We start from the raw sequence: 18,157 nt of genomic DNA, 5'->3' as shown, positions 1-18,157 counted from the left end.
ATCAACAATTTTTTTAATGCGCACATTTTGCAAGAAGCATCACGTAGAATGCTTAATAAGGTCTTGCACTTTCTCGTGTGTCGGTGCTAAAAGCATTTTCATAAAATACAAGTAATGCTGCTGCACCCTTGGGTTCACTCGCATACTAAACTGGAGTACAGGAAACATTCTATTAACGTAAAACAATTGCTTCAATCAAACAAGTTGTCAGAGCCACAATGCTCTGTGGATGTTTGGACGACACAGAACTATCACAACGAACATTAATCAACATCCTCGTAACGCAGTCATTCTTTTTGGCATTATGTTGATAAAAACAAAAAAAAATTATGCATTGTAACATTAGCTGCTGAAGATGAAATGCAAAGTTTAGTGCATGTATAGTGTGCAAAGATTCCAATTCCCACTCTTTTTTATTTTTTCAGACATCTAACATAGGCAGAAAGGCATCGCAGTGACATCTTCTGGTTCCTAGCTACAAAAAAATTTAATTGATACACCCAGAGCAGGTACGAAAAACCCACCTCATGACAGGTAGAGCTAGTGATAACAATAAAATCAATATATGCACTCCCAAACACACAGTCTAGCACAGTTTTTAAAAAGTCCCGTCGCAGTAAGTTATCAGTTGCCACGGCCACAAAATACCCAGTTGCAGCATACACACAAAACAAAAGTGAAATCAATGACTAAATCAATGACACTGCATGGGTATAAACAACAAACAGCATTTTGCGCAGTGGCGTTTTTGGCGTTTTTACCAAATTACTACCTGCAGACAGCGTATGCAGTATTTTTGTGCTGAAAATTCAATTTTTATTGACTGCCAAGTGGGGTCATCGGTTATATGCATATATTGACTTTGGCTGCAAATTTACGGCATTGATATCTGCACTGCTGTAAGGTTGCACCTGAAAACAAAGCATGTACAGCAGGGAGCACAGTGGTTACCAACTGCACAATAAGAAGGTGGCGTTTGGATAGAGTTGACTGCAATGTTAGTTTGTAAAGCACTGTCATGGCGCTGAAAGGGCCACAAGATAGATATGACATGCCCACAAGCGACAACTTAATATGCAAGCTCCACAGCTATTAACTAAAAAAAAAAAGAAAAAATAACCGGAACATTCACTTCCAAACAGAGTAGGTACCAGCAAATGATAGTGGGCCACAAATGGGACGGTGCAGACCGTTCATAGATTCCTAGCAAAAGCTATCAGTGCGGCAAGGGGGACGTGCGACTGGGATGGACTGGTGCTGGCAGCACAGCTACAGCAAGCAGATGAGGTTTTTCCCTTCCAGGATTTCGTCCTGCACTTTGTCGCTCGATGTGGAAACCTCGGCTTGGACAGACAGCACAGAACAGACAAATGTGATGAGTGTCGATCCGATGGCCAGGTAGAAGGCCCAGCCTGGGAAAGAATGCAAGTAAAATGTAAGCACACATTCTGCATTAGCGTGTTGAATGCGGCTGATTCGTACGTTACAAAACTAAAAGGAAAGAACGTTAAAAAAATGGGATGATGTTGAGAGTAGGCAAACATGGTGCTAACAACAACCAATTTTTATTGCTTGTAGACATCAATATATACAGTAGAAGCTCATTCATACGATTTTGGAAAAAAATGCGAGAGAGAACGTAATAACTGGAAAACGTATGATCCAAAGTAGCTAAAAAACTGCAGACTAAACTGTACCAGACATATATGTAATGCAAAGCGTTGCGCGAATCATTGTGGCACGACGCGCCGACGTGCGTCAAGCTGGTGGTGCTCCTGCGGCACGAGATGCGTTTTGTTGTTTTTCTATTGCGCAGCGTCTTAGGACGGCGATGGGAAACCGAAACTAAATCGAGTCGGTGGGTTACGCCCGATGCTGCATTAGCGAAAGGTGGTGCTCACATCACGCCGCCTGTAGTAAGGGATGGCGGCACATTTGGGTTATTGCCTACTAAAAGCGTGCCGTGCGCTTCCAACGGCACTAGGCCCCTGCGCTGTAAAATAGATGGGTGAAGATGGTTATTGCAATGGGTTGGTGGCGATAGCTGTGAATGCGGCGTGCAACGGCCCAGGAGTAGACTTTTTGTTACCGGAATTAGAAACTAAGTACGTGCCAGCGTTTTTACGCAGGACGGGCCGGCAAGTATTGCGGTAAATCTGCTGTGGCGGGCGGCTACTGTTCTCAATCATGCACGCCTCCCCCCTTTCCTTATTTACATGGGATCTAACAGTCGGAAAACGTATCACACGATCGCAGTTTCGCGATGTACTGAACGTTGGTGCCGAAAGGTTGTGATTTCCAGGAATGTATGAACCGGTAAAAAATAAGCCTAATTCAATTAGCTCTTTTTTATGTTCTCAGTCGTGAATGTTGGCACCGGGAAATTGTACGTAGCAGGATCGTATCAACGAGGTTCCACTGTATTGGAAGTATATGCAATCAGTAGAAGGAAACAAACAAGGACTTAAAATATCACTGTTAACAGAGCAATGTCATATGCAGGGTAGATGGAGTGTAGTGATAGTGAAGGTACGTTCACACAATTTTCACCACTCTTATGCATGGTGAAGGCTTCAACAATTTTGTATTTGTGTTGTTCAACGTAGTACTTGCCTAAACATGCGCACTCATGAAGTGTGGGCTTGCAGCGAATTTCTTGCAGTGTTCGGTTAGATGGCCGCTAAGCGAACCTTTTAGCGAGTATGCATGCTTGAGATGTCTGTCACTGATGTCACTGCCCACAGGAAAGCAATATTCGGTAAATTACAGCACTCCGATATTTGACAAATTGTTGCACATGCTTCATTTTACAGCGTGGTTTTGCACCACCTTTGAAAACCCTTTTGCAAAGATGGCAAAGCGTGTTGCACGCATAAAAAACAGCACTGAACAGACTCTGCCCTATTACCTTGACAGCACAGAATGGGTGAACGCCTGCCCAAAGAAACTGAATTTCCCATTCACCGTTTAATGTAGGCGCAACATCGGACATGATTGGAAATACATCAGACAGTGATGCCGCATCATGTGCTAAACTTGCCACAGTGAGTCGGTGGCCACAGCATTCTAGCGCTTAGATCATGGGCTCCATTGCAGGCCATGGCTGCTGCATATTTAATGCAGGTAGAATGCAAGAACACTTGTGCATTGAGATTTAGGTGCATTAAGATCCTCGTGCGTTAAAGATCTCCTGGTGATCAGAATTAAACAGGAGAGTACGGCATCCCAGTGTTGCTTTCAGGTGTTTCAAAGCCTCGCAAGTCAATCAATCAATATCATGTGCCTACTGTTACGTAACATTGCAGAGAACCAGATCAAGTCATTGCCAACTCCACTAGCAAATGCAAATGTATGGTAGTCATACTTTCAGTGGGAAAGAAAGACCCAGAAGAATAACCTTGTCTTATTTATAGTAAATTATTGATTAAGAATGATGCCACAAGATTCGTTATGAAAAAGCTTTCTTCTTTTGCTCCCTAGGGCTCACACCAATCATCGATATACAATGTTGGCATGCACAGCGATTGAACAAGTGGTTTACCTAAAGTGCTAAAGACTGTGTCTTCATTTGCAGCGTCACATAGTAGTGACGATGAAGAAGGCAGCAAAACTGTGATTAATGAAACCAGCGTTTTATTGGGCGAACATGTGCTCTCAAAAGCAGGCTACACTCAAAGAACAATGATAGCGGCGAACACACTCGGTGATCATTGAAAATCTCATCAGCCGGTCAAGCGCGTCAGATTTTATACATTAGCCATCAAACATTCCAGAGTAATCGCTGGTGCCCGCATGTTTTTAAGAAAGTTCTGTGCCATTCGCTTCACACATACATGCAATCAGATTACACAGTTCGGCGATGGTAGAACCATCGATAACATTCCAGAAACTTCCGATACATGCAAGTGCATTCTGTGCCAAGCGATAATATTTGTTAGACGATGAAATGTGATCATTCGATAAACAAGTACACATGTCAATATTTATTTGGGATAATATCTGTGCAGTTTGCTTTATTGTGTTTGAAATTAATACTAGAATGAACTGAAATCTGCTGCCAAGTGTGAGCTCAAGGTTACTGGACATGGTAGCCACATTTCAGTAGAATGCAGAAATACTTGTATGCAATGCTTTCTGCTCATTTGAGGATGCCAGCGAATTGAAACTGATTTGGAGGGCTCACTATGTCATCTTGCCTAAGCTCCGTGTCGCTCTGGGAAGTTAGACCCAATAGATTGATTGATCACCAATTAACTACATCGAGTCAAGGCTACCAAGGGTTCTACATGACGTGAAAGGCCAAGTGATTGCAGTTTATGCTTGGCATCCACACACAATGTCAAGCACAGCCATGCAATGTGTCCCAGTTCTCTCACATTAAATACAAATCCTCCCAATGAAAAGGGTAGTGAACCGGGCATGTTTTGTTACTCACAAATTAATTTCTTGGAAGATTCATACAAGTCCTCCACGGAAGTGCTTCTCAGTTAGTATTCTAACAGAAAAACACGTTTACAGCAATTCAGCTTCAATGCTTCAATAAGCAGTATCTTTTCAAATAAACTCAGTTGGAAGTACAGTTCCTGTGTTCCTCTTGCTCTGTCCTCGCCTACTGCTTCACAAAGTTTTCCATGTCAACAATTAACCAGCTCCCTCACTTTAATCTACTTACACTATGCGTAACAACTCATTGTGACAATACATAGACCAAAGCCAGGGCCACTTTAAACAAGTGGCCTTACTTTGCACAAAGCAGGATGTATTTGGCAAGTACTAAGGTGTGGATATTTATGTGAGGCCAAAGCAGCATGCGAACGTATTGCATTATAATGTATCATCAAACCACTGCCTCATGCCTCATGCAGCTTTCTCTGCCAAGTTAAAGGTATAGCTTCCTGCCTGAGGAATAAAATCACACTTGTTTCATCACTGTGAGATGTGGTCCTTCCATTGGCATCATAATTGCAGGACAGGTTCTATGTAGTACGTACATTGCAAGAATATTTGAAGCTGCTGGAGACCACTGTGAACAATATGCTGTTATCCATATTCACCCATCAATAGTACTCAAAGGATATGTCTGCCATTTCTCAAGGACCTAGTATTTTGTAGTGCAATAGAAATCGCACCTCTCAATGTATCTAAACGTGCAGTGGTTTCTTTGGGAAGGGACTACAATTTTCGAAACAGACTTTTTCAATATTTGCAGACTTCTCTTGAAACTGCGTGCAGGCACCTACAACACTGACTAGTGGGTGCAATGGAAATGTTATGCCGGAAGAAGTGAGAAACAGAAAGCGCATAAGGTTTCCACAGGAATGGTTACTTTTTATTAAACACTGAGATTACGACTCTAACAGGTGTCCTCAATGCTTACTTGGTTCAGTAAGTCATCGATTTTCTTTTTTTTTTTTCAGTGTTTCCTACAGGTGCAGTCTGTGTAGTCTGTTTTTGATGGAATTGGTGCCAAAATCCAAGCATTTTGTGCAACGATCGTGTGGGCACATTGTAGTAACGAGTACCCACTTGTGAAGACACTGGCACACCTTAAAAGTGACCATTTTCGATCCTTGCACTGCTTCCCTCTGGCAGCACTGGCGCACATCATTATGTTGGGAGGGTACACTTGAGGACCCATTGATTTTATGCTCCATGTCTGCATGGGAGCAGCACCACTTTTCAATACGTGCTAGCTGGAAATGAGAAAAATTACTCTACGATGCAAAAAAAAAAAAGATAGCAGAAGCATGAAGTACAATCTTAAGCTATGTATGTAAGCAAAATAACTCGCCATGAGCAGGCTTTAGCTCAAGTGATGGTACACAGTTATGTTTACGCTGTTTCACCGTCAAGTGACACCACACGTCACTTTTAGACCATTCTCAATGCCAAATTAAATATACAATTCCCTTTTAATGGAATAACAGCACACACCTGTTTCCATCAATGTGACACACAATCTGCTCATTCCCACCCCAATTCACAGAAATGTTCCGAGCGGTAGACAGTCCTCTTAAGAAGCTTGGTTCAATTTATGTGAAACACCTTGCACAAACAAAATGTGTTTACAGTCAAAGCAAGAACACTACTGTGCGAAACACATGAGAAGTAATGGCGAAAACTAATAAAGATTTTAAGATATCCTACGTCAGGATGAAATTAACGCCACAAATGTCTAAATGTGTAGAAATGTTGTGGTCCATTGATGATCTTCTGACAGGCGATGCCACATTGGAATGTAGACTTCCAAGGATGAGCTTCCAGGAGTATGTTAAACTGCACTATCTTCACATTTCATGTGCGAAAGGTGCGTCTTTCCTGCACAATTGCAGAGCGAATTGTCCCCGTGCTGTGCTCTTACCTAAAGAGCAGCCTCCCAGCATGAAGGGCTCCGAGTGTGGCCCGCACACTGTGTGCACTCTCCGAGTGCCCCAGCCAGCTGGATACAGCAGCAGCCCAAGCAGGAACATCAATCCTGCATCACCAATTAGGGGCCCACATGTATGTACACACATACACACATACATACATATGCACACTTTTACGCACACACATGCATATGTACATATATAATTTTTAAAGGCAGCAGAAACCATATGTGAACACGGAGAAGAAGGAGCGTGGAAACATGGCACTGAAGTCACAACTAAACTTAATTGGAAAAGATGAACAAATAAATACACATCAAGACGAAAACCCTGCATTCTCAATGAAAGGCAGAAGAAACAAACAAAAGGGACGAAAGCAGTGATCAAAGCCTTGTATCCAAGAAATCAAACTAACGGTCATAAAGCGTGATAGATGGCATGCTGATACAATCTCCTTCTGTTTTCTAATGAAAAAGTGCTTCCGTCGTTTCCCTTGTGAACTAATTTTTGTGCTATTTTAATGCCGATGTCTCCTACAAGTTTGGGGTGCATTTTCATATGTTGATACATTATGCTAAATTGGAATATCCCGCAGTTCGCAATGATTGCTCATGTTGTTTTAATCTTACATTTAAGCATCTCCCAGTTTGTCTACTACATGATTTTCCACATGTCACTGGAATGGAGAGGACCACCTCAACCTTACAAAGCATGTGTTGTATATGCTTGATATCACACGTGCTTTTCTCTTTCTTAGTTCCTAGCACCTTTCTTTGCGCAGATCTACAAATTCTGCATAGCTAATTGAGGACAGAGAACACTACGATGACCTTGTATCTCAGGGCCACATTTTTCAAGCCATGAGGCAGGCAATGCAAGTACGGAACAATTACTGTCTTCTTTCTAACCAACAATGGCTTTTCTTTGCCTATAATGAACAGTTGCCCGTCACCCACTGAAGTAGTTTCTGAATTCAGCTACAAATTTGTTGGCTGCAATTTGTTGTGTTTGTGGTACTTCTTTGTATTCATGTGTGGTTTGTGCAGCTGTTCAAATTATGCATTTCAACCAACTAGTCTGAGTACAAGTTATGTTCATACATACACACGCACGTACGTACGTACGTACGTACGTACGTACGTACGTACATACATACATACATACATACATACATACATACATACATACATACATACATACATACATACATACATACATACATACATACATACATACATACATACATACATTCGACTTCTGTTCCACCCGGACAAGACCAACGAAAATAATCTCGTTACCCGGCAGGTCGAATGAAACAAGTTGCGGAAGAAGCGCGAGAACACACCGCCCATTCACTTGGTAGCAGTTGCAAGCGTCTAAACGATCGAGGCAATCTGCCAGAGACTAACCCCAAATAAAACACATGTCTACATTCCATGTAGGCGTTCCTAATTAGAAAACTGACGTAGAAATAATGTTAAAGCTCCTAAATGAAGCTGAAATATCACGTGCACCAGATTCTATAGCAAGAAAAATGGTCAATGTTCTAATATCTGCTGCACAATAACGGCCCGTTTCCACAAGTCAGCTTAGCCGCAGTCACTCCTGTTATGCGGTAAAGCATACAGACGTCACGAAAGCCGTTTTTTTTTTATCCGATTGTACCGCGCAGGCAATTTCCGGTTCAACTTTATTGAAAAAGAAAAAAAGACGTGCGTTAACATCGCGTAAATACCGTAATCAAAAATGTCCCCTAAGCTTCGCCAAGACAGACGCATGCCACTAAGGGGTCACTATTGGGGTCACCATAGGGGCCAAGGCCAATTTTAGGATCGAAATAACTGAAGAATCGGATTGCCCGACTAGAACTAACGGAAGTCTACTGCACGCACGCACGCACGCACGCACACACACGCACACACACACACACACACACACTGCTTGCTGCTATCTTTGTGTAGTTAGCAGCGTTTGTGGAATTATTTTTAATTACATTTCTTGAATTCTTGTTATTAATTGCCATGTATATGAGGGCATGGTTGTGACATATAAACAACCAGAATTTAATTTTTTATACATTTATGCATCCTTATTTTTCTTTCTTATAGTTAATCTTTTTTTCTTGCACCATTTTCTTTCAGGTAAAATGTCTTAACTACTATAATGCGTTCTTGAGAATTAGGTGTATGAATAACTAAATAACCAATGCGGCAGCACAGATGAACAAATGTGGCAATAATATGTGTTTTCAGCCGTGAATACAAACATGCATACATGCAACATCTATCCATTCGCACACACTTCCAGACATGCAACAACCAATACGTAGATACATGCGTGCATACATACATACACTCATACAGACATACACATATACTTACACATACATACATACATACATACATACATACATACATACATACATACATACATACATACATACATACATACATACATACATACATACATACATACATCGACCTGTATGCTTATTCAAACAAGTTTAAAAGAGAAATCTGAGGCTACTGCGGGTAATTGTCGCTTCATTGTCTATATCGTTCTTCGGTCTAATCACATGGCATATTTGCTTGCCTAGAGTAAACATTAAATTTTCTTTCAAGGCTGTTTGAATAAAAATGGAGATCACCGTACATATATGTGTGCATACAGTGGCATGTGTTTTATTATTGTGACAACTTAAAATAAGAGATAATACAGCTGGCGACCGGGCTGGTTATAAAAGATTCATTATGGATATGGTAGCGCAAAACAAGACGAGGACAAGCAAGTAGCACCTGTCCTGTTTGCTTGCCTGTGCTCGTCTTGTTTTGTGTCGCTGTACTCGTAATAAAAAAAAGAATATCGCTTTTACCATTGTTTTGTTTCTGTGAAATTTCGCAACAAGATCGAATCTTTGGTATTAATTGTACCGTTAAACAAAACATTTGGTATTGCTGCTTGTTTGGTGCGACTGTAAAAAAAAAAAAAGAAAGAAAAGAAGCCTATACGTGCACAAGCAGTATAGCGTGAATTCATGGCGACTGCGCCACTTGGGATAAAATTTCTGTTTTGTCATCTCGCTTTCACTGATATCACATAACAGTTTTGCCCTACTGAACCGCGATCGAAAGAAACCAGGTTAGCAGAAAACGGTAGCATTTCGGCATTAAAGAAAACAAGGACTATTTGATTTCAGAACCAATGTAGCTAGGCTTTACCGCAGAAGCAGCAGCCGCAATGTGCCCGAGGAACAGTGAAAATGGTCACAAATACGTTTGCACGTATGCAGCACGAGAATGTGTATTACCCGTGGAAGAAGAGCACATTTCACCGCATCTCGACAAGGTACGCGAGGGGATTCTGGCATCAAGCACGGCCGGGAAGTGTCAGCCCAGGCCAGCGGAGAAACGAATTCTAGAAGAGTTGACTGTTGGGCTAGTTGGTCGTCCATATTTGAAGTAGTAGTTTAGCGCGAATAAAACCACGGACACAAGGAAGACAGACAAGGACAAGCGCTACTAACAGTTGTGAGTAGCGCTTGTCCTTGTCTGTCTTCCTTGTGTCCGTGGTTTTATTCGCGCTAAACTACTACTTCAAATACAGCAGAGAAACATACGCGACATAGTGCTACCATCTACCACAGTGCTTGTACCTTCAGACGCTGTGAAAGTCTTGCGCAGCAACATGTGAACGCTACGAACACTCATTAATTAAAACCCCCAAGTATATTGCGGCACTGTACCGTGGAAGCTGCGGGACTCCTTAGCCAATAGGAAGGCCGAATGCCCTTAAGATGTGTTCATCCGCGCTGCGTCATCCGCTCGGCGGTTTCTCAATTCACGTCATACAACGGGCACGCGCCAAGGACCTTACATGTCACATGTCGCTGTAATTCATCACGCACCAAGAAAAAACAAAATCCTCGAATCCTCCCACCAATCGAACAGTTGCGCCTGGACTAATATTCCAGTGCGTGAGGATATTGCCTGTGTATGCCTCGTGCCTTCATCAGCGTCGTGAATGACTTGTGAGATAGAGCAGAGACTTCACTCAGAGTTCACATTCGTGACCCCCCCCCCCAAAAAAAAAATGAAATAAAAGATAGCAGATCATGTATCTAAGAAAAGGGATACCTATGCGTTACGTAGTGAAATGTAACATTAAGTATTGTACTTTTTATCTCGCAAAACGTACAGTGTTTACTACATGAAAAGTGCGCAGATATGAACCACCAAACGAGCGGAATGACACGTTCCTGCGACCAGAGGTCACGGGGCGAGCGCGTGCGATCACGACTAAAACATGGCGTGCGTCGCATACTGACAGCAGAATGATATGCAAATAATATCTGATTTTACAGGAACTCACGTCCACAAGTTGTACATATGACACATGAAGCAGTTATTCAGTAGAAAGTGTCGAGGAATCAAAAATACGAATGCCCTGCGAAACGCGCGCGGAGTGAGACTACAGTATGAAACGCAGTAGTTGGCGACGAGTGCGCATGCGCCTTGAGCGAATAAAGTCCGGGCGCGCGCACACACACAAAGAGGAAGAAAAAGAAAATTTTGAGGACGCTTAAGCTTCGCCTTTAAGAGTGGAACGCGATAGCATTCGAAGAACCCTGACTGTTCTTGCCGGCAACTGCAGCTTTTGTAACCGTAACGTTTACCGGGAAATGCTGGCTTCAAATGCTGTGCACGAAAGCGAACTTTCTGGTAGAAACGCGCCATCTTGCATGGATCGATCTCCTGTTATTGTTTCGCACATTTCATATTTCAGTCTGAGAAGAGCTTACATAAAGGACATGCGCAGTCGGTGTCTTTTTCCATTACATTTGTTTGAGGGCCACCGTTCTCAAAATTCCGAGGGATAACTTAGTAAAGAATGAAAGACAGGATATGAGCGACTTTGGCGGTAGAGAAGTGGTTGGGTATGCGTGGTTCGGAATTTGGTTCGAGATTACTTTTGTCGAGGCGACGTGCGACGCTGGACGCCGACGCGGGACGCCGACACAGGATTTTCTGCGACACGGGCTCCTTAACGCTGTCGCGTTAAAACGAAGAAGCAGTCAAACAAAGGTCGCATTGAAACGAAATGTTGCCAAAGAGGCCGTCAATTCGCGGCTTATAGTAAGGTCGATAGAAGGACGCTCACCAGCGACGGCCTGCACAGTGCCGGAAACGGTGAAGATGCTCTTCTTGAGCACGCTCTGCACGCAGCATCCGAGCACGGCGGACAGCACGGTCATCGCCATCAGCACGAGGCCGATGGCGAAGAACGCCAGCGACGCCTTCCACGGACTCGGGAACTCGTCCGACGGCATCGACAGTGACGTCACGAACGGAGCGCAGTTGTCCGTGAACAGCTCGTCGATCTGGTGCAGCTTCACGCACCTGTTGTACAGGCCTGCGACATACGCAATAAAGGGCCGCGATTGGCGCGATGGAAACGTTTTCTCGGCCCAGCTGAAGCGACATATGGAGCGACGACACTGTGTTAGAATGACAGAAGTACACATAAAGAAAAAGAAACCGCTTACTTTTGCTTATCTGGCAGGAGCATGTTCATTCATTCAGTCATCATCATCAGCCTACTTTATGTCCACTGCAGAAGAATTAGGCCTTACCAAGCGATCAATTTTCCTGTCTTGCAGCAGGTGACTCTACCCAACGCCTGCAAACTTTCTCATTTAAAATCGCACCACCTAACCCTCGGTCGTCCTCCCCGACGCTTTCTCTCCCTTGGTACCCATTCTATTACTCCAATATAGCGCCGGTTATTACTAGTGGCGAGTGGCTGATGACGAAAAAGAGAATGCTCCCCTTCCCCCCCTTCCCCTATATTTTAGTACATTTGGCGCTTATATTGGTGTCTTCCTCGCCGAAATAAACCAGTCGCGAAGGTAGCTGTCGTCCCTTTACCCTTGTTATTAAATTCTAAAGACAGCATATTAGAGAAATAGGTAAAATTCAATTCATGCGACAGATCACCAGCACTGGGGTACATTATAAATGAAGTTATGATAAGTGAGTACTCTTTAACTAAGGATACAACGCTTAACATTCACAACATTAAGTTGACGATCTCCACATAGGACAGGGATTGAGAGAGCTAGAACCAAAATAATAATAATAATAATAATAATAATAATAATAATAATAATAATAATAATAATAATAATAATAATAATAAACGAGAACAATCGCAGAACCATTGCAACCGCTATCATAAGGACCCTTAAAAGGTGACTACGCCACACAAGAAAAATCTCTGCGGCGAAGCACGCTTTGCAGGTAACAACGTAATTTAACGCGCGTGCCATTTAATCTTACGCCAATTTGATCTCCACCGCTGTGTCGTCACAGATAATGAAAAGTACAGGGCGTCTACCAAGTTGACATTTCCAACTTCCCTGAGTGTTCCAGGTATTTCCTGAGTGCCTTTGCAAAATTCCATGAGTGATGCAGAACTATATTTTGTGTCAAGACGGGCTGAAACCTTATCGCCCGATGCTGTCACTCTCTAGTAAACATATATATATATATATATATATATATATATATATATATATAAATAAACGACTTAATGCGATTTAAATACTAAGGAGTGGTGTTTATGTTATTTAAAAAGAGAATAGAAGGGAGGAGTTAGTAAAATGCACAGCAAATAAAATGTCTTCAAAAATAATTGCAAATCGAGTCGGACATTCTCAAATATGAATAAAAAGAAGATGCATACAGAAGCAAATATTTCCGAATGTGAGCTATTTCTGTCAACTGAGAGCAGGTTCAGTGATATGAGGCCCGAATTCAATTCATGCGACACATCACCAGCACTGGGGTAGATTATAAATGAAGTTATGATGACTGAGTACTCTTTATCTAAAGATACAACGCTTAACATTCACAACATTAAGTTGAAGATCTCCACATAGGACAGGGATTGAGAGATCTACAACAACAACAACAACAACAACAACAACAACAACAACAACAACAACAACAATAATAATAATAATAATAATAATAATAACAATAAGAATAATAATAAACGAGAACAATCGCAGAACCATTGCAACCGTTATCATAAGGATCCTTTAAAGGTGACTACGCCACACAACAATCTCTGCGGCGAAGCACGCTTTGCAGGTAACAACTTCTCAACATTGAATCAACATTAAATTCTCTCTTAACAATTGAGATTGTCTCTCAACAGCTCATAAGTCAACCTCAGCTGTCCTGACATACTCTCAGCCCACGCACGACGCCTCAGTGTTGTGTTTCACTGCTTTAAAAGTTTATTTTGGTATGGGTGAGGGACACCTGCATCTCGGCATCAGCCAACACTGTTTTTTGAGCTCAAGCTCCTTCAAAACGGCGGCAGCATTCTTCTTTTCCCGTTCATTCCTCAATGCGTAGGTGCTTTCTGTTCTCGTCCTCCTTCCGCCGCGCATTCGCCCTGCGGACCATTTGAAGCATTTTCTTGGTCAGTTGAACAGTCCACGTCCGATTTTTCGAACTCCCTAGGGGCCGCGAAGACTAGTTGGAAAAAAATAAATGCATGTCATTTACTGTCCTTAAAGGCTCAAACCGCCACAGGCACATTCGAAAACGCTCTGAAGGCCTGTCGGTACACGTATTAGGCATATCGGCGCTTGTATTGTGACAAGAAATACAGAGTACACGTGTGTATGATTAATAAATACACACTGTGTCCCGTGGCAATAGCCCCTTCCCAGGCTTGTTATACTTCACTGCAATACTTTTGCGTATGCTTCACCAAGTAACATTTCTGTACGGAGGCAACGCTGACTTTCTGGAACCGGCATTATGCAACGCGCAGTGTTTTCCAAGCTTCTAAGCCAATCGCGAGGACCACAAAGGCAGAGTCCGTGCCATTGCTGACAGCAGCGAATTCTTTCAATAAAAAACACGGCACCCAACGGCAAGAAGCTTCATAGCGAACGTCGAAGCAGCTAGGCTTAGGGTTGCCGCAGTGGTGGCTACGGCTGCCAGCAGATCTGCGTGCGAGAGCGTCGGTTTGAGGCGGCGAGGTAATCAAAATGGCAGCGGTGATGACTTTGATTAATGTCGTTTCGGACCTGCGGGCACGGCGAAACGTCCGGAAAATCGGACGGCGAAGAGTTCTTGCGTCCGAAACTTCAAACGTTCTCATACATTGACTCTATGGGCAGGGGCGTAGCCAGGGGGCTTATGGGGCTTCAGCCCCCTCCCCCGCCCCAAATTGTTTCGTGCTGTCCATGCACCGTCGACCAAAGCAACCCCCGGCGCCGGAAATAATTCTGGATTTTGTGTAGGAAGCCTTTTCACGCTCGAAAAGACATTTTACCGAGTACATTGCGAACTAGGCTGGATTTCGCGCCAATTCCCATGCACCGGGAGTCACATACCGCAAGGAGCCCCATCCAGCCCAAAGTTTCAAGGGCGTTTTGATCGCGTGGAGGCAGCGGAATCTACGGAGCGCATGGATGTCAATTCTGAAACTGTATGGGTATAACGTTCTCACAAACTTTTGATGTGAAAGGTGCATTGATATTTCCAAAGTTGTGATTTAGAAATTCAATTGCGGAAGTTTGTAGGTTTAATGTTGTTATAAACATTTGACGCCAAAGGTGCATTGACTTTTATAATGTCTTAGATTGGAACATACAGCGAGACAAGCCAAATCAACACACTATCAGACAAGTCGACAAAGCACGCAGCAAGGTCCGTGAGACGAAGCGTTGCGGTAGGTCACTTGTGCCGTCATGTCGCATAAAAAATATCAACATTTTTTTTTTCACCTACGCCAAAGCAACCATGTGAAGACACTAAAGCCAGCCAGGGTAACTGCGTTCTTATTTATTTTTCTACTTTGACTTTTATTCGCGAGGACGCATTGAGCCTCTTCATTTTTTAAATTCTCGCTACCCGCGGGCTGCCAGAGCCAGCCAGAGCGCATGCGTTTTTCTCGTGTTGCCCCGACCACCGCGCGGCGCACTTCGTTGCGCGTTCGGTTTTCTCTGGCCGAGTGGACTTTCGCCTGGCAGGGTTTTGGGCGCCTTCTGTCTAGCAGACGAGAAAAAGAAACAGTGGTCTCTCACCGCAGTCACTGTGAGGATTCGACAGATTGCACCGCGTTCGCTTGAGCGCAACCTCTCCGGAAAGTCTTGTCTCGCCGGTGTAAAATACCGAGCACTAAGCGTATGGTTCTCGGTGGACCAAGCGTCTCACGTTTTCTTCGATATTCATTCGGTAGTCATATTAGGTGCCCAAAGTAGGCATTGGTTTGTGGCTAACATACTCTCCTTTGCGTTTTTTTTTTTCATTTCGGTGCCGCCCCACAAAGGGGAACAAATACATTGTTGCCCGGCGCAGCGGATTGTCGCATGCTGAAAGTTCAATTTTGTTACCTCTTTTGCGAAAAGTAGTCGGCCACGGGGCGCTTCAGTTGCCGGATACTCTTAATATATTATTGCGGTAGCAATTATATGCACAGTCCAGGCACATTAGTGCCATCGTCGTCGCCCTCGTGTTTCGTATGAAGTCCAAGGGCGATAACACCGCGACCGCGCGCCGCATGCTGTAAGTGCGAGCGAAAGCGTATGGGGGGGGGGGGGAGGTTGGAATGGGTGAGCCAACGATGGTGGCTCGGCCTGGTGTGCGCAAAGGAGAAAAGCGGGGAGCAAGCGCGCCGCCTTGCGTCGCACGCGATACATGGGGGTGAGTGGATGGAATGGGGGCGGGATCTAGGATTCTGTGAATCTGTGATTGCACAACATGTCTATTTGCCTTGTTTGACGCATTATATACAGTGAATTTTTCTTAGATACGCAGATTTATTGGAGACTTATATTTAAATATCTTGTGGTGAGGTTTTATGTGTACGTGCAGTGAACTTTCTTTCCAGTGACACCTTTTTGGCCTTTATCAAGCATTTGTATATTCCATTGTATTTTCGCATTTCTAATGAACGAGGGCGAGTCAAATGAAAGTGAGCCTACCTACCCCGCGCAATAATGGTTCAGTTCATTATCTGCGAGGCATGCGCGTAGCTAACAGGCATCTCATTTACAAAAGTGACACGCAGGTGTGAGGGTAAATGTTCTTTAATGCTCTCATACACTGGGTTGAGCATGGTTGCGTGACGGAATGGACGCTTCAGAAGTTGAGCAGCGTGGTGCCGTGAGGTTTTTGACAGCTGGAGGTGTCTCCCAAAAAGAAATTAGTTGCCGTATGGCTGTCGTGTACGTTGAACATTGCATTTCATTGGCCACTGTGAAGCGTTGGAGCAAACAGTTAAAAGAAGGACGTGAAAGTTGTAAAGACGATCCAAGACCGGGCCAAAGCGATCGTGCAATCGCCCCCAACAAAATTGCAAAGGTTGATGAGCTGATGAGACAAGAACGGAGGATAAGCATCGATGAAGTTGAAGAGCGTTTGAACATGAGTCACGGTTCGGTTCACGCCATAATTCACGAACATCTCGGTTACCGGCTTTTGTGTGCGCAATGGATGCCCAAGATTTTGAACCACCGTCAGAAGACGGAGAGGTTCGGTGCTGCCTTGACTCATCTGATCTGTTACCACAATGAGGGTGACGACTTCCTGTCTGCAGTTGTGATTGGCGACGAATCATGATGCCACTACTACAAGTCTGAAACACGACGGCAAATCTTACAGAGGAAACATTCGAATTCTCCACCCCCAAAGAAAGCAAAGGCCGTCATTTCCACCGGAAATGTGTTGTTGACTTCTTTTTTCGAGCGTCAGGGGCCATTACTGGTAGAATTTGCTAAACCCTGAGAGGCTATCAATCGCTTTCGATATTCCGATATTGTGAAACGCCGGATCGGCTGCCTGTCGCAATCAAGAACCGACAACGTGGAAAATTGACGGATAGCGTCATCGTGTTCCACTAGCTGGCTACTGTGTTGGGCTGCTGAGCGATAGGTCGTGGGACCAAATCCCGACCACGGCGGCCGCATTTCGATGGGGGGCGAAATGCGAAAACACCCGTGTTTCGACCACATGGGGTTCTTTAACGTAGATTTAGATGTACGTTGAAGAACCCCATGTGGATGAAATTTCCGGAGCCCTCCACTACGACGTGCCTCATAATCAGAAAGTGGTTTTGGCACGTAAAACCTCATAATGTAATTGTAGTTGTTCCACGACAATGCCCGTCCGCAAGTCGCTGATGTGGTTAATACAAAACTGGCAAAGTTCAAGCGGGAAAACTGCAACATCCGCCATACAGCTCAGACCTGTCGCCTTGCGACTTCCACATTTTGGAACGAATGAAGAAACAGCTCAAGGGAAACAGATTCGTGTCGGACGATGACGTGAAAGAGTCAGTTGCAGACTTTTTGAAGCAGCAAGACAAGGAGTTTGATGAGACGGGAATCACGCGACTGGTTAGTCAACGGGAGAAATGACTAAATGCTCATGGAGACTACTTGTAAATAACGTATCCCGCTTGTCATATGTTCACATTGGCTCACTTTCATTTGACTCGCCCTCGTATATGTTGCAGAACGGCTTTATATACGTGCTCCCTGTTGGGACAATAATTTCGGTGCAATTACTCACGACACACGACCAGAGACAGCTGCTCCTGCGTAACACATTGGAATAAATGACAGCGTCATTGAGATTTTTCACTGGCCGTTGCATATGTACAAAAATGTAAACAAGGTTCTTGAATGACAAAGTTTCATTAACATATCTGTCCTCAACTTGTTCATTTCGTGGCCTTTACATTTTTCATATCAGTGACATGCACTG

The 18,157-nt window shown here is 43.8% G+C and overlaps 1 protein-coding gene across 1 annotated transcript in view; it reads right to left on the bottom strand.

The window, feature by feature from the left end:
• Positions 1 to 381: 381 nt before the first annotated feature.
• Positions 382 to 18,157, bottom strand: part of LOC142583366 (LHFPL tetraspan subfamily member 2a protein) — a 170,331-nt gene continuing 152,555 nt past the window's right edge. Inside the window, exons 3-5 of the mRNA XM_075693797.1 lie at positions 11,526 to 11,777; positions 6,362 to 6,475; positions 382 to 1,412 (exon numbers count right to left, since the gene is read on the bottom strand). Of these exons, the coding sequence (XP_075549912.1) occupies positions 1,270 to 1,412; positions 6,362 to 6,475; positions 11,526 to 11,777 (509 nt within the window). The 3' untranslated portion in view covers positions 382 to 1,269. The remainder of the gene's footprint in view (positions 1,413 to 6,361; positions 6,476 to 11,525; positions 11,778 to 18,157) is intronic.

The sequence above is a fragment of the Dermacentor variabilis genome, chromosome 5 (genome assembly GCF_050947875.1).
Source record: "Dermacentor variabilis isolate Ectoservices chromosome 5, ASM5094787v1, whole genome shotgun sequence".
NCBI lineage: Eukaryota > Metazoa > Arthropoda > Arachnida > Ixodida > Ixodidae > Dermacentor > Dermacentor variabilis.
This window is presented reverse-complemented; position numbering and strand designations above follow the sequence as displayed.